Source organism: Scyliorhinus torazame, chromosome 22, assembly GCF_047496885.1.
Source record: "Scyliorhinus torazame isolate Kashiwa2021f chromosome 22, sScyTor2.1, whole genome shotgun sequence".
Lineage (NCBI taxonomy): Eukaryota > Metazoa > Chordata > Chondrichthyes > Carcharhiniformes > Scyliorhinidae > Scyliorhinus > Scyliorhinus torazame.
The window spans coordinates 104,078,321-104,099,040 of record NC_092728.1 but is presented as its reverse complement, the minus strand read 5'-3'; the positions used below and the strand labels follow the sequence as shown (position 1 = coordinate 104,099,040).

Genomic DNA, 20,720 nt, shown 5'->3' with positions numbered 1-20,720 from the left:
CCTTTGCGCCATAGGCCTTGAGGGCACCCAAGGTAACGGGTTCCACATTCTAACTACTCTCTGGGTGAAGACGTTCCATCTGAATTCCTTATTGGATCTGTTAGTAACTGTCCTATACGGGCAGCACGGTAGCATTGTTGATAGCACAATTGCTTCACAGCTCCAGGGTCCCAAGTTCGATTCCGGCTTGGGTCACTGTCTGTGCGGAGTCTGCACATCCTCCCAGTGTGTGCGTGGGTTTCCTCCGGGTGCTCCGGTTTCCTCCCACAGTCCAAAGATGTGCAGGTTAGGTGGATTGGCCATGATAAATTGCCCTTCGTGTCCAAAATTGCCCTTTGTGTCCAAAATTGCCCTTAGTGTTGGGTGGGGTTACTGGGTTATGGGGATAGGGTGGAGGTGTTGACCTTGGGTAGGGTGCTCTTTCCAAGAGCCGGTGCAGACTCGATGGGCCGAATGGCCTCCTTCTGCACTGTAAATTCTATGATCTATACACGCAGACAGGGACATGCACGGATAACTGCACCAAGGCACACCCACACCCATGCAGCATCGCCGCATTCAGTTGACTTCCATCTGCGTAGTTGGGATGGGCAGTAACTGTGAAGCTGCTAATCTGTAGCCTTGCCCAGTGGGAAAAGCACTCTGTTTATGTCTCTTCAACATGTCCTCTGAAAGGAACGTGCAATTGGAAACTAGTTTTGTTTTATGCTGTGGTGTAAGTTTATGTACCATTCTGGGCGGCACGGTGGCGCAGTGGTTAGCACTGCTGCCTCAGGGCGCTGAACCCGGTACCCGGGTTTGATCCCGGCCCCGGGTCACAGTCCGTGTGGAGTTTGCACATTCTCCCCGTGTCTGCGTGGGTCTCACCCCCACAACCCAAAAAGATGTGCAGGTGGATTGGCCACATTAAATTGCTGCTTCATTGGAAAAAAATACAATAATTGGGTCCTCTAAATTTAAATATTTTTTAAAAGTTTATGTACAATTCCATTTATTCGAAAAGGATCAACTTTCAAGCCCCAGGACATCCCAAAGTACTTTTTGAAACAGTATTTATTGTTGTAACAAAGAGATTGTGGGTGCAGGCTTCCTACAGACAGCAATGTGCTAATGCCCAGCTAATCTGTTTTATGTGATGTGGATTGAGGATAAATATTAACCTGTACACCAGGTGGGACCTCCCTGTTCTTGTTTGAAGTTGTGCCGTGGGATCCTTTTACACCCACCTCCAAGTACAGGCAGGGTAGCGTTTCATAAAGACGATGCATCATTCTCTACTGCATTGGGAGTGTTGGGCATGATTTTGGTGCTGAAGCCTTCCCCTCTGACTTGGGTGAGAAAGCTACCAACTGAGCCTCAGCTGACATTGGACTGGATGAAGGGACATGAGCACAACCTGGACAATTCCGCTGTTGGCAGCAGCAGAATGGGAATGTCACGGGACCGAAACTCCGTACAAAGCAGCTGTGGAGACTCTTAAACACACTGCAGTAACTTCGATATATTCCATGTCCTATTCTAATTGAAAAGGTTTAAATAGTTCGCATCCGTTCCCGGTGCGAAATCTGCGTCCACAAGTTGCTGGGTTCTGTGCAGGCGACTCGGCTCTCTGTAAATCGTTGCCATGACATCGTCACAGGAGCCTTTATTTTCACGTCCATTCAGGAGCTATAATCATCCTTCTCCTCAGCGTCCTGCAGGGACTTGAGCATCTAATCCAAGCTGTAAGGCTGTTTCCCTTGCCTCGGGAGTCTAGAAATAGGGGTTATAGTCTCAGGATAAGCAGTGGGCTATTTCGGACTAAAATGAGGAACTTTGTTCACTGGGAGGGCTGTGAATCTTTGCAGATTAAGCTGGAGGAATGGATGCCCAGTTATTGGAGGCTGATATTGATGGAATTTTGGACACTAAGGGAATCCAGTGTTAGAACAAAACAAAGAACAAAGAAATGTACAGCACAGGAACAGGCCCTTCGGCCCTCCAAGTCCGTGCCGACCATGCTGCCCGACTAAACTACAATCTTCTACACTTCCTGGGTCCGTATCCCTCTATTCCCATCCTATTCATGTATTTGTCAAGATGCCCCTTAAATGTCACTATTGTCCCTGCGTCCACCACCTCCTCCGGTAGCGAGTTCCAGGCACCCACTACCCTCTGCGTAAAAGACTTGCCTCGTACATCTACTCTAAACCTTGCCCCTCTCACCTTAAACCTATGCCCCCTAGTAATTGACCCCTCTACCCCGGGGAAACGCCTCTGACTATCCACTCTGTCTATGCCCCTCATAATTTTGTAAACCTCTATCAGGACTCCCCTCAACCTCCTTCGTTCCAGTGAGAACAAACCGAGTTTATTCAACCGCTCCTCATAGCTAATGCCCTCCATACCAGGCAACATTCTGGTAAATCTCTTCTGCACCCTCGCTAAAGCCTCCACATCCTTCTGGTAGTGTGGCGACCAGAATTGAACACTATACTCCAAGTGTGGCCTAACTAAGGTTCTATACAGCTGCAACATGACTTGCCAATTCTTATACTCAATGCCCCGGCCAATGAAGGCAAGCATGCCGTATGCCTTCTTGACTACCTTCTCCACCTGTTTTGCCCCTTTCAATGACCTGTGGACCTGTACTCCTAGATCTCTTTGACTTTCAATACTCTTGAGGGTTCTACCATTCACTGTATATTCCATACCTGCATTAGACCTTCCAAAATGCATTACCTCACATCTGTCCGGATTAAACTCCATCTGCCATCTCTCCGCCCAAGTCTCCAAACAATCTAAATCCTGCTGTATCCTCTGACAGTCCTCATCGCTATCCGCAATTCCACCAACCTTTGTGTCGTCTGCAAACTTACTAATCAGACCAGTTACATTTTCCTCCAAATCATTTATATATACTACAAAGAGCAAAGGTCCCAGCACTGATCCCTGTGGAACACCACTGGTCACAGCCCTCCAATTAGAAAAGCATCCTTCCATTGCTACTCTCTGCCTTCTATGACCTAGCCAGTTCTGTATCCACCCTGCCAGCTCACCCCTGATCCCGTGTGACTTCACCTTTTGTACTAGTCTACCATGAGGGACCTTGTCAATGGCCTTACTGAAGCCCATATAGACAACATCCACTGCCCTACCTGCATCAATCATCTTAGTGACCTCCTCGAAAAACTCTATCAAGTTAGTGAGACATGACCTCCCCTTCACAAAACCATGCTGCCTCTCACTAATACGTCCATTTGCTTCCAAATGGGAGTAGATCCTGATTCGAAGAATTCTCTCCAGTAATTTCCCTACCACTGAAGTAAGGCTCACCGGCCTGTAGTTCCCTGGATTATCCTTGCTACCCTTCTTAAACAGAGGACCAACATTGGCTATTCTCCAGTCCTCCGGGACATCCCCTGAAGACAGTGAGGATCCAAAGATTTCTGTCAAGGCCTCAGCAATTTCCTCTCCAGCCTCCTTCAGTATTCTGGGGTAGATCCCATCAGGCCCTGGGGACTTATCTACCTTAATATTTTTAAGACACCCAACACCTCGTCTTTTTGGATCTCAATGTGACCCAGGCTATCTACACACCCTTCTCCAGACTCAACATCTACCAATTTCTTCTCTTTGGTGAATACTGATGCAAAGTATTCATTTAGTAGCTCGCCCATTTCCTCTGGCTCCGCACATAGATTCCCTTGCCTATCCTTCAGTGGGCCAACCCTTTCCCTGGCTACCCTCTTGCTTTTTATGTACTTGTAGGATGGGAAAGTGAAGCTAGATGGATGATCAGCTGTGATCTTATCGAAAGGCACAGCGGGCTGAAGGGGCCATATCTCTCCGGCCCCAGTTTTTGTGTAACACGCACTGAGGGATCGCTGCACTGTCGGGGGTGCTGCTTTTCCGAGGAGGTATTGAATCGAGGCCCCGTTCTTCCCCCTTGGGTGGATGTAAAAGATCCCAAGTCGTTGTTTTGAGTGGAGCAGAGGTGTTCCCCCTGAGCCCGTTTAACTAGTAACCATCATCACTAAAAAAATCTGATGATTGGTCGTGTCTTTCATCGCTATTTTCTGCAGCTTGCTATGCCCAGTTTAGCTGCTGTATTTCTCAGCACTAGAACGGTGACTATACATCATTGGATGTGAAGCTCTTTAGATGTCCTAGTACCTTGAAATGGGCTGTATAAATTCAAGCTGTTCTGTGGGATTTTTATGTTTATGTTAAAGACGCGACTAATTTTTGCTTTGTTTCCTATCAAATTATTTGCAGGGTTTGGAAGCGGTTTTGGGGCACCTCATCAGTAAGTAATGAGGCTGAAAGTTCATTTCTAACTGATACCAGAACCTGGAATCCTATTAACCCTTGTCTGCTGATCAAGCCGGATCTACAAAAAAACAGTGGCAAGCCCTTTATGGGTTAAAAGACAATTTTCCCAATTTTGCATTTTAGATAATGCCTTGAATTTGCTTTTTACTGTGTTGTACATGTCTTCTGTATTTCTACTGTAAGAGGATTGTTGTGTTTTGTTGTTTTGCTACTAAGTTCAATAAAGGATTAATCAGCGGAGAAATACACTTTATTATATAATGAACAGGTAGGAAGTTAAAGGACTTAAAAGAGTCATTCTCATCTTGTTTGATTATAATCTCCAGGTTGTTAGTAAAATCTTAGATCAACCCTTGACTGTATTGCAGTCTCTCAAAACACTCTGGCTGAGTATATCTTTGATATACAGTTTATATGCAGCTTCAGCTTTGATCTTAATTGGCTGAGAGCTCCGCTGTTCCATTCAAACACAAAATACATGCACAGGTTCCACAAGCTGCAAAGATATTTATGACCAGACAATCCTGTTGGTTGAGTGATAGATATTGCCCTGGACCCTGGTGGGCAACAGCTCCGCTCTTTGTCTAAAAAGTGGCCAATGGGATCCTTTTATGTTCGCCCGAGTGCCACAGTACCTCGAGTTTAGCATCTCATTCAAAACAAATGGCACCTCCAACGTTGCCGCAGTGCTTCAGTATTGAACTGGGGAGTGTTAGCCGGCATTCTGAGGCACACGTCTGTCAGACAAGCGAATGCTACTGCAGCGTGCCATTCTGGCACTGGACATTGGTATTTTACTCTGCAGTTAAGTCATTCAGAGATCTTTCAAGAAGCTATTACTGATCTGAATTGCTGGTTTACGTATCAAATGGTTCTGTCCTATCCAGCAAAGTCCCAGCAATGAATCCCCACCCCCACCCCCCCCCCCCCCCCCCGCAAAACGTTATTTAAAAAAATAAACTTTGGACCTAAATGTTGTTGCAAGATACAATTTTATTTAAAGGTTCATAGTTTTTTTTTAAGAGATTGGTTTCTGATTCCAAGTTGCCCGTGGGTTGGAGTCAGTGTAAATCCCTATTCACAACCCGCCAGTTTTGTGTGGGTAGTAATCACCGGTGAGCTGGTGCTCTTGTTACAGATCAGACCCGTCCATGCTGAACTCGGTACGTTGTGACAAGATGCTTGCTTTAGGGGGCAGCACCATGGCGCAGCGGCTCGCACGGCTGCCTCGCAGCACCGAGATCCCAGGTTCGATCCCGGCTCTGGGTCACTGTCCGTGTGGAGTTTGCACATTCTCCCCGTGATTGCATGGGTTTCGCCCCCCCCACAGCCCAAAGATGTGCAGGCGAGGTGGATTGGCCGCGCTAAATTGCCCCTTAATTGGAAAACATAAATTGGGCACTCTAAATTTATTTTTTTTTTTAAAGATGCTTGCTTTAGAATGCAAATTAAACAGATCCTTTTAACCCTGGTTCTTCCTTTTAGTCACTGTTAAAATAAATGCGTTCAATTTGGCATTAAATGCCAGAAGTTGAACTCGCTGTTGATTGACGGGAGAATTGTGAAAGGAATAATGGCTTGGATACAAATGCTTCTGTACTGGGGATCAATAGTAACCTTCTAAACCGTTTTCCCTTCCAATTGGACATGTGCTGATGTTCCTCCTCCTCTCTCCTAACTGGTTCTGTGGCCCTGGCATTGGTATTTTCTGATTCCAGAAGCTGCTCCTAACCCCAAACCTAAATTATAGAATCCAGAAATAAGTTTTGCCTTCTCATGGATGGACACGCTGTCACCTAGATCGTCCAGCACCTCCTGCATTGCACGCCCCCCCCCCCTGTTCTCTCCTTGCCATTCTACCCCCTCGTTCTCTCTCTCCCAATTCTACCCCCTCGTTCTCGCTCTCCCCATTCTACCTCCTCATTCTCGCTCTCCCCATTCTACCCCCTCGTTCTTTCTCTCCCCATTCTAGCCCCTCGTTCTCTCTCTCCCCATTCTACCTCCTCATTCTCGCTCTCCCCATTCTACCCCCTCGTTCTCTCTCTCCCCATTCTACCCCCTCGTTCTCTCTCTCCCCATTCTACCCCCTCGTTCTTTCTCTCCCCATTCTAGCCCCTCGTTCTCTCTCTGCCTCCCCCTCTCTCTCTCCCTGCCACCCTCTTTCTTATTTTTCTCTTCTCTGTCGCCCTCGCCCTTTCATGTCCTTATTTAATTTAATAATCTTTATTGTCACTAGTCAGCTTACATTAGCACTGCAATGAAGTTACTGTGAAATCCCCCTAGTCGCCACACTCCGGCGCCTGTTCGGGTACACTGAGGGAGAATTCAGAGTGACCAATTCACCTAACAAGCACGTCTTTTGGGACTTGTGGGAGGAAACCCACGCAGACACGGGGAGAACGTGTGCAGACTCTGCACAGACAGTGACCCAGCGGGGAATCAAACCTGGGACCCTGGCGCCATGAAGCATATGGCCCTGGGACCATATTGCTAACCACAATGCTATCATGCTGCCCACCATGTATTTACTACCTATGTCACTCAATGCTGTGCTGGGCATCCACTCATAGTTTTTTCCAAGTTCAGGTTTAATCTTTGGCCTGTGGGCCATTGCATCCTTGATGTTGTCCAATACCATGCCCATCATCTTTGTTTCTCAATGGTGAAAAAGTGGATTTTGTACTTGGCCTGAAGATCAACCCCAATCTGCATGCCGTTAGATAATGCATGTTCAAACCCCACCTAATGCCCCCCTACATCTCGCTATGTCAGCAGAATCTTCTATTCCTATCCCCCTCTTGTCTTTATCCAGCTACTCCTGAAATGCATCCGGGCTTACTTTGCATAAATACAAAAGACTCTATTCAAAGCTGCTCAAGAAGCTGAATTTCCAATCTGCTTTGTTATTGTTGATTCCGATTCGTAAGATTTGATTCTGTTTTATTTATTGTCACGTGTACCGAAGTACAGCGAGAAGTAATTTTCTGCTGCCAAGGAAATGTGCACAGTACGTACACAGCAGACAAAAGCAAAATAATAGATAGTTACAGTGAATGCGAAAAGGTATACAGTACGTCGACAAATAAATAATTTGTTACCGGACAGAAGAAGGGCAAAATCACAAAGCAAATACGACATAAGCCAGAGCAGCTTAGAGCGTCGTGAATAGGGTCTTATGGGGAACAGATTATTCATAAAGTGCAAAAACGACTTTGAATGGTCATGAAGGGGCTGGTGGAACCAAATGTAAATGTTCAACGAGAGAGGTCACAGGAGAGATGCACAAAATAGCCGCAAGCCTCCCTTTCCCCATTGAATCCTTTAGCACGTACTCTGGATGATATCAGATATAGCACCCGTTTGATTCTAAATCCCTCTGCAACATCCCTGGGCTGTAACGTGCTGGCTATGGACTTACTGTCCTGTAATACAGAATTACTATTGGGTCATCAGGGGACAAGAGAATTGGCCTTTACCTAGCCCTGAGTGCAGCAAAATTGTTTGAGTCATATCGTGACTGTCCTTTTGGATTCTGAAACCATGTGGTACACAATAGATTCAGAATTTCCTGCTCTTTAATTTTTCTTTCATGGAATGTAGGCATTTGTTGCCTTTCTTTATACCTTGAGCGAAGTGGTTTGCGTGCCCATTTCAGAGCCTCCTGCAGTGCTCTGGGGTCACATGTAGGCCAGACCAGATAAGGATGGCAGATTTCCTTGGGGAATTAACTTCCCTAAAGGATTAATGCTGAACCAGGGGGGATTTGGCAACAATCTATGGTAGTTTCATGCCCACCGTTATCGAGACGAGCTTTAGATTCCTGATTTTTATTAATTAATTGATTGGTTTTTTTAAAAATTCTGCCAGCTGCCACGGTGGGTTTTGAACCCATTCGCCCGGACCTCTAGTTTAACGAGTGCAGTGACATTACTGCTACACCACCATCTTCCACACTTGGGCGAAGGGGATCAAAGGATATGAGGGAAAGCGGGATTTGGCTATTGAGTTGGATGATCAGCCGCAATCATAATGAACGGCGGAGCAGCCTAGAGGGGCCGAATGGCCTCCTCCTGCTATTTTATATGTTTCTCTCTGGTTTAACAGTCAGATGGAAAGGGTATTGAGTCAAAACCTAGTTCTTTTCAAAGGGATATAATCGTAAGAATTAAACATACTCAGCTAAACAAAGCAAAAGCTTACTGCAGCAAGTGAATGAAATGAGTGGAATATTGTGGAGTATTTATATTGGTTTTAAAATCCAGGAGGCTCTTGGGTGGCACAGTGGTTAGTACATCTGCCTCACAGCTCCAGGGTCCCAGGTTCAATTCCGGCCTCGGGTGACTGTCTCTGTGGAGTTTGCATTTTTCTCCCCGTGTCTGCGTGGGTTTCCTCCGGTTGCTCCGGTTTCCTCCCGCAGCCCAACGATGTGCAGGTTAGGTGGATTGGCCGCGCTAAATTGCCCTTAAGTGTCCAAAGTTTAGGTGGGGTTGCTGGGTTACAGGGATGGGGTGGAGGCGTGGGCTTAGGTGGGGTGCCCTTTCCAAGGGCCGGTCCCCTTGGAAAGGGCCGAATGGCTTCCTACTGCACTGTAAATGCTGTGATTCTATGATGTGATCAGAGATATCTTTGTATTCCCCAAAAGGCATAGAATCTAAAGGGTGTAAACAGATTCCAATCTATTCACTTTGCCAAGTTAGTTGAATTCCGTCCTAGGGATGCTGAATTAGACGAAGCAGCCCCGAGTCGTGAAGGGACAATCTCTGTCACTCGGAGTAATGGACAGTATAAGTTACACCTAGTGAGTAAAGGATTGTTATGATGGTCACCCAGTGAGTTCCCATTGCCATGGCTGAGGAAGGAAAAGAAAAGCATTTCTCTCTGGTATCTTTAAGAAGCTCCAAATATCCCAAAGCATTTTGCAGCCAAGTACATTTGAAGTATAGTCACTGCTGTTATGCAGGAAATATGGCAGCCAATTTGACACAGCAAGCTCCCACAAACAGCAATGTGATCATGAGAAGTTCATTTCTTTTTGATTGCGGGACAAACATTGGCCAAGATACTGAGGCAAGCTCCCCTGTCCCTCTTCATGATAGTGCCATAGGACTTATCATATTCACCGAGCCGGCAAATTTGGCCTTTGTTTAATGGCATCCCCACAGTGTAGCATTCACTCTATACTGCAGTGGGGAGTTTCAGCCAGCAAGTCACTGGAGTGGGACTTGAATTAAAAACCTTCTGATTCCGGGGTGTGCATCAGGTACTTGCGCCTTGCTGATGCAGTATAGAAGGTGGGTAGTCCGGGAATGTGTCTCCCAGTCACTGTAGCCTCCTTGAAATGGTTTGATCATCTCTGTGGGGTTGTGAAGGAATTTCACAAGCTTTTAAAAAAACAGGCTTACGTTCCCCTGCAACCACGACCCCCAATACCTGCTTCGTTTCCTGGGAGTTGTGAGGCTGGTTTGTGGGCAGTCCTGGTGTTCGTGTTTCACCGGGCCCCTGTTGGACAGGTCGAAGGACCTGATGCCCTTTTGCTGTCCTTAATTTTCTTCGGTTCGCGTTATTGGTCGGTTTAAGTGAAGTAGCAGGAGGAGAGAGAGCAGGCACCCGAAAGAAAGGGCGGTGTTCCCCTGATGCAAGATCCCCTGACAATGAAACCTCTACCCGTTTCATAGAATCGTGCAGTGCGGCAGGGCAATCTGGGGCAACTTTGTTAAATCTCCCCTGAAACCCCCTCTGTCCCGCGGAGAACAATCCTCGCTTCTCTACATCACTGAGACCAATGTACCCCCAACTGTGCAGCCAAATAAATTGAGGTTTGTGTCGTGCCTTTTCCTGAAAACAGCGACCGAACCCGGGTGGGGGGTATAAAATCCACACCGATGGAAATACCACCAATTGTTAAATAAAAGTGATTTGTTTCTGTCAGTTGGATTGCTGTTTAGCAGCTGATTCTGTGGGCAAGTGTGTTTCGTTCTGCTCAATGATTTTTTTCTTCTTTCAGGTCCAGTCAGTCACACGCCAGTGGATGGAGGGGCTGAATTCTATGCAGCTTTTATTTGATTCTTTGTATGAAGTACATATATATATATATATATATATAAATATATATATATTATATAAATATATAATTGATACTTGGTAGCCCAAAAGGTGCTGTGGGTGGCGTGATTTACAATGAATCGTAATTGCAAGCTATTAAAGTCACTGGCCGCTGTGCAGAGTGAGATTAAATCATGTTTGTTGCTTGGGGGGTGGGGGGGGGGGGGGGGCGCGGTGCTGGGCTATGTCTGTCATTCTGTCATGCGATATCATGTTAAGCCGTACTTTTGTCTAATAAAATTCTATTTTAAATCGGTCCTAACTTCTCACTTTGTCAATGAGGTCCTCCGGAAAGTCTTTAACCCTTTATACTTTCAAGTCCATTCCACCCCCAACCCCCCCCCCCCCCCCCCCCCCCCCCCCCCCCCCCCCCGCAGTTGCCACACACCATTTTATTATTCTCCAACCGGGTATTGAGGAAAAATACTTCCTTTTCCGAGCATCGTTATGAAGATGTTGCGATGATTAGCTTGGGAAATGTAAGGATTTGTACCAGTCCTCTCGCTAAAGGGAAGAACTTGCATTTATAATCCGCGCCCCTCACGTTTTCGGGATGTCACACGTGCTCTCCAGCCGATGAGTTACTATGATTTATGCTTGGGAACCACCAGATGATTAAACAAATCATCTGTTCGCTTGGTCAGGATGCGTGGGGCAGATCTCCCAGTTTTCCTCAACTTCATGTATGGGTCACTGTGGACCAATTGACAGTCAATTTAATTATTTAATCGTCAATTCCCATTATCTTTGTATCGTGCAACCAAAATGTGAGATTATCCACTTGGGTAGAAAAAACTGGAAGGCAGATTATTATCTGAATGGCTATGGATTGGGAGAGGGGAATGTGCAACAAGACCTGGGTGTCCTCGTACACCAGTCGCTGAAGGTAAGCAGGCAGGTGCAGCAGGCGGGTAAAGAAGGCAAATGATACATTGGCCTACATATCGAGAGGATTCGCGTGCAGGAGCAGGGATATCTTGCTACACCTTTTATACAGGGCCTTGGTGCGACCACACGTGGGAGTACTGTGTGCAGCTTTGGTCTCCTTATCTGAGGAAGGGTGTACTTGGTATGGAGGGAGTCTAGTGAAGGTTTACCAGACTGATTCCTGGGGTGGTGGGATTGACATGTGAGGAGAGATTAAGTCAGTTACGATTATATTCGCTGGAGTTCATAAGAATGACGGAGGATCTCATAGGAACCTATAAAATTCTAACAGGGTAGATGCAGACAGATGTTCCGGATGGTTGGGGAGTTCAGAACCAGGGGTCACAGTCTCAGGATACGGGGTAAAACCATTTTAGGACAGAGATGAGAAATTTCTTCATCCAGCAAATGGTGAGCTTGTGGAATTCACTACACTGAAAGCAATTGAGAACAAAAGATTGGGGGGTTAGTTTTAGTTCTTGTGGGCAAAGAGGTGAGAGGATATTGGGGGGAAAGCGGGAGCAGGTTACTGAGTTGGATAGTTATGATCATATCGAAGGGCCGAATCACCTCCAGCTGCTCCTATTGTCTATGTTTAACAGAATGGCAAATCTGATGGAGCCTGGTCTCTGTCTGGCAGTTTCCAAATACAGTTATTCTGCAGTCTGTCGAAAGCTCTTGCATCTTTTCGCACCCCTTGCCGGTCAGAAGGACAGACCATCCAAGAAGCGCAAGGGAGCCAGGTGGCGGTGCCCAATGGGCCATAGTCATAATGGCACATGCCATTGGGCCCATTGCGTCTGTGCCAGTTCTCTGGAGCAATCCAGTCAATCCCATCCCCTTGCCCTGTTTGGACAGAGCTGTTCCTTCACGTGCCTGTCCAGGTTCCCTTTTGAAATAATTCATCGTCTCTTCCATCACTCTGTTTGGCAGCAGGGTTACGATGCAGCAGTGTCTCAGTGTGATGGAGCACTGCCCCACACCGATGAAGCCCTTCGCAGGTATCCCAGTGCATTGAGGCTTCCAACGAGTGGTGTCCTGTGACGGTGCGTCAATGTGAGGTTGCCCTGCCTCTGCCCCAGCGCATTACGGCACAAACGTTGGGCTGCAGGCTGCTTTCTGCATTCCTCAAACCCCAACCATTGTCTTATCGGGGAGAACAAACCAAGACAACAAGGAAAAAAAGTTATTAAAATCACCGAAGCTGAAAGGTAAGGACCATTTTGAAACTATATTAACAAAGTAGAAGGATTGGATATACTGACTGGACTAATCTTAGTGGAGACCATGACTGCACGTGAGTATGAATTTCTGCTGTTCTGCTCATAGTTACTTGAAGGGTGAAACTGGACCCAATCTTTTATTTATTCACAGAGTATTTAACATTGTAAGTATATACCTACTAACTCAACAACACCAGTGTCAGTGTCTCTGCTCTTTTCTATAATCATCTTTATTCGTGGCGCAAGTAGGCTTACGTTATCACTGCAATGAAGTTACTGTGAAAAGCCCCTAGTCGTCACACTCTGGCGCCTAGTTCGGGTACATGGAGGGAGAATTCAGAATGTCCAATTCAACTAACAAGCACGTCTTTCGGGACTTTGTGGGAGGAAACCAGAGCACCCGGAGGAAACCACCACGCAGGACACGGGGAGAACGTGCAGACTCCGCACAGACAGTCACCCAAGCCGGGAATTGAAACCGAGTCTACATGAGCCGGAATGAGAATCAAACCCATATTGGAGATATTTTGAACCACATGTTAGCCATCAAGCCAACTGAGCTCACCAGCTTCCTTATATGTTCTCAAGTAACGACCCCGATCGACTCCTCCTCCTGCGCATTCCAGCCCTGCTACGCAGGACCAACTCGGCTACGATGCTTTTGCTGCTCAAACGACCTACCAACCTCCATTAGACAAGTACAAACACGAACGAGGCGTTGGAAAGATCTGGGAGTACCTTGGAACTGACAAAAGGTCATCTGATCTTTTCTCTCCCTGCGGATGCTACCGGACCTGCTGAGATTTTCTCTTGTGACTAAAGATATAACGCTCCCCGCCACAACCAGAATGGGATCAGGGATGAAAGACTTAGTTCTGTTGAGATACTGGAAAGGTTGCTGTTCTCCTTGACAGAATAAATAATGGAGCTGTTCAGAATTACGAGGAGCTTGGGTAGAGTAAATTAGGAGAATTTCCAATGCTCCGAGTCCAGGGTCATCCAAGGACACCGATTGGCAAAGAAGCAAATTGGGGAGATGAGAATGTTCTTTTCTCCTCATTGCGATGTTGTGATCGGGGATGTGCTGCCTGAAAGGGTAGTGGGAGCCGATTATTTCATCGGAATTTGGATATTGACTTGCAAAGGAAACATTTGCCAGGCTTATAGGGGAAAGAGCAAGGGGGAGAGAGGCTAATTTGGGTAGCTCTTTCAAGAGGCCAGCACAGTGAGTTGATAAGGCCTCTTGTCCTATCCTGAATGATCCCATCTGTTATCCAGCATTCTCCGCCACAGTCAATGCTCCAGTAACCGTCGGCACAACGGCACGAGCCATTCTCCAATATGTAGGCATCGTGAGGGAGGACAGAGGTTTCATTTTTAATCCTGAAATTATTCCAATCAGCAGAAACTGCCTTCAGTCTTAAAAGGGGTGGAACTTTAAGCTGTCAGTGAAACCGGCAGTCTGAATTCGGAGGTTTTTCCACTGTATATAATCCTAAATTGCGTGTAATTATATGTTTATCAGCCACAGATGGCCAAAGCTAAATTCAAAGGCGATCTCTCTCGAAGCAGTGTACCGTTAAAGAATAGGGTTACTGAAACTTCACTGGGTTTAATTTACACACTCTCACCGCAGCAGCCTCGTCATTCTTGATCTGTGTGTGACCGCCTCTCAAATTTTATTCCAGTTTGATTTTTACATCTAGCGCAGACCCTTAATAGTTGTTTCCTTTTTTGAAAACCTCTACTTTTCTCTTGATTTATTACATCCATAATTCACCAGTAAACGGTGGAAGCAAAATGGCTCTCGTGTCTGTCCCCATTTTCAGACCCTGTGCAATCACAGGGGCAAGTTTTAAAACTCCCAATTACACGGAACAGATGCCTGTCTGGCCTCTCGCCCTCTCTGAATCTCAGCTAGTGTGCCCTGATCCCATTCACCAATCGCCACCCTGCGTCCCTCTCACTGTCTCCATTGGCTCCCAGTCTGGCAATGCCTCGCAATTAAAATTCTGACCCTTGTGTTTGGAATCCCCCTATCTGTGTAATCCTCTCTAGCCCCACAACCCTCCCAGGGTCTTTGTTATCCTCCAATTCTGACCCCGCGTGAATCATCGATTTCCTTCACTTCGCCATTGGCAGCCCAAAGCTCCGGAATCCCCTCCCCAAACCCCTCTATTTTGCCCCTGCCCCCTTCTTTAAAACACTCCTTCACACCTTCCTGAGCACATGGGTGTGGTGATATGCATCACTGTATATACACAAGGGGTTAATGTAAATACACTACAACAAAGTAACCACTAGAGGGAGCACCAGAGATGTTATGACATGCAGACATACAGCCAATGGGTCATTACAACAGGACACAACCAATGGGTAATCAGGACACCCAGAGGTGGCATTACCACAAGGGGGCACTTCACAACCCATATAAAAGGACAGGGCACACATGCTCTCCCTCTTTCCACAGACTGACATCTAGAGAGTACATCAGGGTTGATCAGCATCAGACCCAGCACGTGGCATAGAGCAGGCTGGTAAAGCTAGACTGAGTTACTACTGTTAGATTAGCAGAGAGTCAAACTCATTTAATAACTGTGTTGATAGCTCAATAAACACATTGAACTTATTTCATAGTCTGGAGCTTTCTTTGTCAAAGCATACATCAAGGGAGCAGCGTATGCTACACAAAGCAGCATAACACAACAATGGCCGGCACCATATAAATAAAGGAAGCTCCTTTTACCTCTTTCACCAAGCCCTACTAGCTCCCTTTATGCCTTTGGTGCAAATTTTGTCTGATGTCTCTAAAACACCTTGGGTCATTTGACTACATTAAAGGCGCTTTGTAAGTTGCTGAAGGACACAGCCAACAGAAACAGCTAAAGGAAGGCCATTGCTGCATGAACATAATCAGATATCTTGCATCAGGCTCTGACTAAGACGACTTAGCTCATGTGAAACTAGCTGATGCAACAGGATCTTGTGGGCACGGAATCAGGAAGTACGAGTGTTCTAAGATAGAAACTGTGGCACAAGACTGCTGGATGTGGTCTGACGCTGGTTCAGAATGTAACTGCCTCTCCCAGCTTGGAGGCTGTGCTGATGTAAGGGAATGTAGCGTGCAACAGTCTGCACTGTGCTGTGTGCACACTGTATTCTCGGAGTTTGTGGCGAGCTGCTTCAATTTAGATCAAACATTTGCATTCCGTTACTTGATTGAGCGCTGGTATAACTAACACTCACTCACCACCTAAATATCCGCCTGTAGCATTTCCTGTGCGCAGAATTACATTTGTTTACTGGACAGAAAGCTAAAGGATAGGAGAATAAACGAGTGCTTGCACTGTTTGCTGCTTTTTAATGACCTCCGACTTTCCCAAGTACTTTAAAACCAAAGAGTTACTCTTGAAGTGTAGTCACTGTGGTTAGATAGGAAATGCGGCAACCAATTTGCACACCGTAAGCTCCCACAAGCAGCAAGGTGTGATAATGATCAGAACCATGGCCGCTGGGGGGGGCACGGTGGTGCAGTTGTTAGCACTGCTGCCTCACGGCGCCGAGGACCCGGGTTCGATCCCGGCCCCGGGTCACTGTCCGTGTGGAGTTTGCACATTCACCCCGTGTCTGCGTGAGCCTCACCCCCACAACCCAAAGATGTGCAGAGTGGGTGGATTGGCTAAATTGCCCCTTAATTGGGAAAAAATGGAGTGTTTTTTTAAAAAAGAACCGTGGGTGCAGGATCTTTTGCAACCAGCTCAGAGGGCAGTGGGGCCACAGTTGATCGTCTCATTTTGCAACACAGAACTTCCTCAGTAATCCAGCGCCGGCCTGGATTGCAAACTCAAAACGCTTGCTGTGTGGTTTAGACCTGTAGATCCAGAGGCCAAATTTTATTTTTTCACAAGATATGGGTATCGCTGGCTAGGCCAGCCTTTATTTCGCAGCCCTAATTGCCCTTGAGAAGGTGGCTGTGAGTTGCCGCCCTGAACCGCTACAGTTCCTGCAGAGTAGATACACCCACCGTGCTGTTAGGGAGGGAGCGACAGTGAAAGAACGGCCGATATATTTCCAAGTCAGGGCAGTGGTGTGTGACTTGGAGGGGAACTTGGTGGTGGCTGTGTAAGTAACTGAAACAAGGTGATACAGCACGTGTAGTTTCTTATTTTCGGCAAAATGGATATTTTATCTAACCATATCCGCTCTGCGATACTTTTGGATCGTGCTCTTTGTTACATGCTTTTGTGGCTAATCTCTAATCTCAACAAAGACGGTGCTCATGGAATAAAACCCTTTGTTCATGAGCAGGGGAGGTGGATTGGCCACGTTAAGTTGCCCCTTAATTGGAAAAAAAAGAATTGGATACTCTAAATCTAGTTTTAAAAAAGAATATGGTGGCACAGTAGCACAGTGGTCAGCACTGTTGCTTCACAGCGCCAGGGTCCCAGGTTCGATTCCCGGCTTGGGTCACTGTCTGTGCGGAGTCTGTACGTTCTCCCCTGTGTGCGTGGGTTTCATCCGGGTGCCCCGGTTTCCTCCCACAAGTCTCAAAAGACGGGCTGTTGGGGGAATTGGACATTCTGAATTCTCCCTCTGTGTACCCGAACAGGCGCTGAAGTGTGGCAACTAGGGGCTTTTCGCAGTAACTTCATTGCAGTGTTAATGTAAGCCTACTTGTGACAATATAGATTATTATTAAATTGGAGAGGACCAGTTTTTGTCAATTACCCATTGATTTTATTTTAGACCAGATTTCTACATAGAATTCAGTGGCTTTTTAACGAAAAATAAGTTAAATGAGTAAAACAATTTAACGGGTAGGCACCCATCCAGCAGTGGAAACAGAAAGAAAGATAGTGGGTCTGACAAACACAAAATGTGTGAGTAAGGCCATTCTGCCCATCTTCACTCGCCTGTACACCCAGCCAACCCCGGTTTCAGCTCTATTGGTAAAATGATTCTCGGGTCGCCATTGACCAAAACCTCAACTCCACCCGCTACACTGGCCTAGCCACGAGAGCAGGTCAGAGGTTGGATATTCAGTCGTCAGCGACTCGCCCCCTGACCTTCCAATGCCTACAAGGCACAATTCAGGCATGCGACAGAAAAACCTCCTTGTCCGGGTGAGTGCAGTTCCAACGGTGCTCAAAAGGCTTGAGACCACCCAGGGGAAAGCAAGCCCACTTGATAGGCACAAGAACAGAGGGCCCTGGAAACACGCAGCAGGTCTGTAAGGAGAGAGAAAGTAGAGTTAACATTTCGAGAACTTTTCACTCTTCAACTTGATTAGCACCCCATCCACTCCCAGCTATAGGTCACCAAAGTCCCTTCAGCAGCACCTTCCAAATCCGTGACCTTCAACAGCTGGAAGGGTGAGGCCAGCAGACGCGTGGAAACACCCATCACGTGCAAGTTCCAATCCAAGTCATTGTTGGACAGTTAGCTCCCATATCTCGCTACACTTAACTCGTCTGGTGGATTGGAGGAAGTGTCTCTGGATGAAGGAGTTTCTCCTGCCCTCTCGTCTAAATCTTGTACATTGAACCTTGCACCCCACCCCCCCCTCCCCAATTCTTATCCAAATCTGTCTTGACCCCTTTATTTCTGATCCTTTTCGCTTGGCCCCCACAACAATTGCATTGCAGAGCGTGGCAGTGGAAGCTTGCAGCATTGAAGGAGGCCATTTGTTATAGTGTTTTACAGCACAGAAAGTGTCCCTTCAGCCCCTCGTTTCTATGCCAGCCATCAAGCACTTTTCTACTCTAATCCTATTTTCCAGCACTTTGTCCATATCCTTGTACGCTGTGGCATTTCAGGTGCTCGTCTGAATGCTTCGTAAATGTTGTGAGGGTTCCTGCCTCTACCACCCTTTCAGGCAGCGAGTCCCAGATTCCACCCCCCACTCTGTGTGAAAAGGCTTTCCTTCAAATCCCCTCTAAATCTCCTGCCCCTTACCTTCAATCCATGCCCATTGTGTTGGAACTTGTGGTAAACACCACTAGTAATACATTACATGTATTACGGTACTACCACTGTATTACAGGTACCACAGTAAATCCCAGCCTGCTGACTCCTCCCAGTAGGCGGTGTATAAGAGTGTGTGCTCTCCTGCGCTGCTCCCATTCTGGTTCCAGCTGCAGGAGGCACAACATCTTGTGCAATAAATTGATGTACCGTCAACTACCACGAGACGAGAATGGTGAAACAATCGAGGCTTTATTGCACAAGATGTAATACATGGGCAGTACCGTAATACATGCAATGTGTTACTAGTGGTGTTTACCACATTACTGTAGCAATCCCAAACTAATTGCTGTGCTGCACTCACTCCTCACAACCTCCTCCTCTTCAAATATTTCTCTAACTTTTTTCTAGTTCTCCAAAATAACTGAAGGAGAGTTGGAGTTCGGGAAGCCTTGCTCGGCTGGTGCATTTGCACCAGGCTTTGCAAGTATTTTGAAGCATTAATATTTGATCTTTTATTAATATTGAATTGGAAACACCAGGTGTCTGAGTCGCTCTCATCACAAGAGTGCCAATTATGCTGGAATATTACCCACCCTCTGACTGTAACACAATAACCTGACATTTCCAGAACGAGTGTGACCAAACCACGTTCTCTGCCCATTCAAAGAGGTACAGCATTGCCTTTCATTGAGAACCATTGTCAGATCGAGTTTATCCAGGTATAGATTAGAAAGTGTGATTATTGCAGGAAGGCGATGAATAACCCTTCAAGTCAGTTGAAGAGGATTGTTTGCATTGTTACAGTAGCATTGACCCTTTGTGGTCAGGGATTGTTATGGATCGATTTATATTGAGCCTGACGAAGCTTTCTTCATCATCGTGACTGCCTCCCTTAACAGAAATTGTTGATGCGACTGAATGGTTTTCTGGAGAGCATTAGGAGTTAGTCAGATGGTGTTGGACTGGAGGCACACACAGGTCAGATCGTATAGGGCTAAGAGTGCCCCGTCCCTTTATAATGTTAGTGAACCCTCTTCATGTTTCTAAACCAACAAGGGGCGGCACAGTGGTTAGCTCTGCGGCCTCACAGCTCCAGGGACCCGGGTTCGATTCCGGCCTTGGGTGACCGTGCGCGGAGTCTGCACGTTCTCCCCGTGTCTGCGCGGGATTCCTCCGGGTGCTCCGGTTTCCCACAGTCCAAAGCTGTGCAGGTTAGTTGGGTTTACCATGATCAATGCAGGGGTTACGTGGATAGAGCGGGGGGGGGGGGGTGGGCCCAGGGAGGGTGTTCTTTCAGAGGGTCGATGGGCCGAATGGCCTCATTCGGCACAGTGGGGATTTGATAAAGGTGCAACTTAATTTGGTGGGAATTGGATGCTGAGCTCCGGCTTTGCGAGTTCTGTCTATGCTAGTCACTGGGTCAGATTGTCCCTACTGGTCTCTGTGTGGCATCCCCTGTAATATGGAGTGTGTCACCTCTCAATCCCAGCCTGATCATGTAAGTGCCAAGTCCTACACTGAGGTTTCCAAATTTGGGGTGGGTTTTGCCGTTGCGGCCATGGACCCCACAGAGGAAGGTTCGGAATTTATCTCCAAATTATAGAGTTTTCACCTCTGAGCGACTGAAATAAAGCACAGCAGCCGGGGAACTTGTTCCTGCTTGCCGTTCGCTGAGGCGCAAGTCTATCGGTGGGTGTCAGGTGACGATATGGGGTAGGTCACAGCCTTGATGGTCACTCTGCCGCTGTGGAGATTGGCGAGGGAAGGGAGGTGAACGTTGAAGCAGCTACAGGAACAGAAGCAGAAAGAGGCCATTCAGTCCCTCGAGCCCCTCCCACCACCCAGTGAGATCATCGCCGCTCCGTCCCCCAACCCCATTTACCGGCAGGGAATGTCCAGGAGTCCGCAGGATTGTCCAGGGACCCCGCGGCAATCTAACTTGGACAAAAATCACAGGGGTGTTAATAGTATCAGGAGCATGTTGGTTATTTAGTTATGTGAAAATCTGAGATGGGTTCAAGTGCTGTTTTGAGTGTTTTTCAAAGTCAACCGGGTGAAGAGGAGGCTGGTCGCTGTCTCCGTAATAATAATAATCTTTATTATTGTCACATGTAGGCTTACATTAACACTGCAATGCGACTAGGGGCGTTTCACAGTAACTTCATTTGAAGCCTACTTGTGACAATA

General features: G+C 46.9%; 1 protein-coding gene across 1 annotated transcript in view; it reads left to right on the top strand.

Annotated features, from left to right (window-relative positions):
* Positions 1 to 10,548, top strand: part of LOC140398867 (uncharacterized) — a 144,412-nt gene extending 133,864 nt beyond the window's left edge. Inside the window, exons 31-32 of the mRNA XM_072487809.1 lie at positions 4,258 to 4,288; positions 10,319 to 10,548. Coding sequence (XP_072343910.1) covers positions 4,258 to 4,288; positions 10,319 to 10,355 — 68 coding nt within the window. The 3' untranslated portion in view covers positions 10,356 to 10,548. The remainder of the gene's footprint in view (positions 1 to 4,257; positions 4,289 to 10,318) is intronic.
* Positions 10,549 to 20,720: the final 10,172 nt, after the last annotated feature.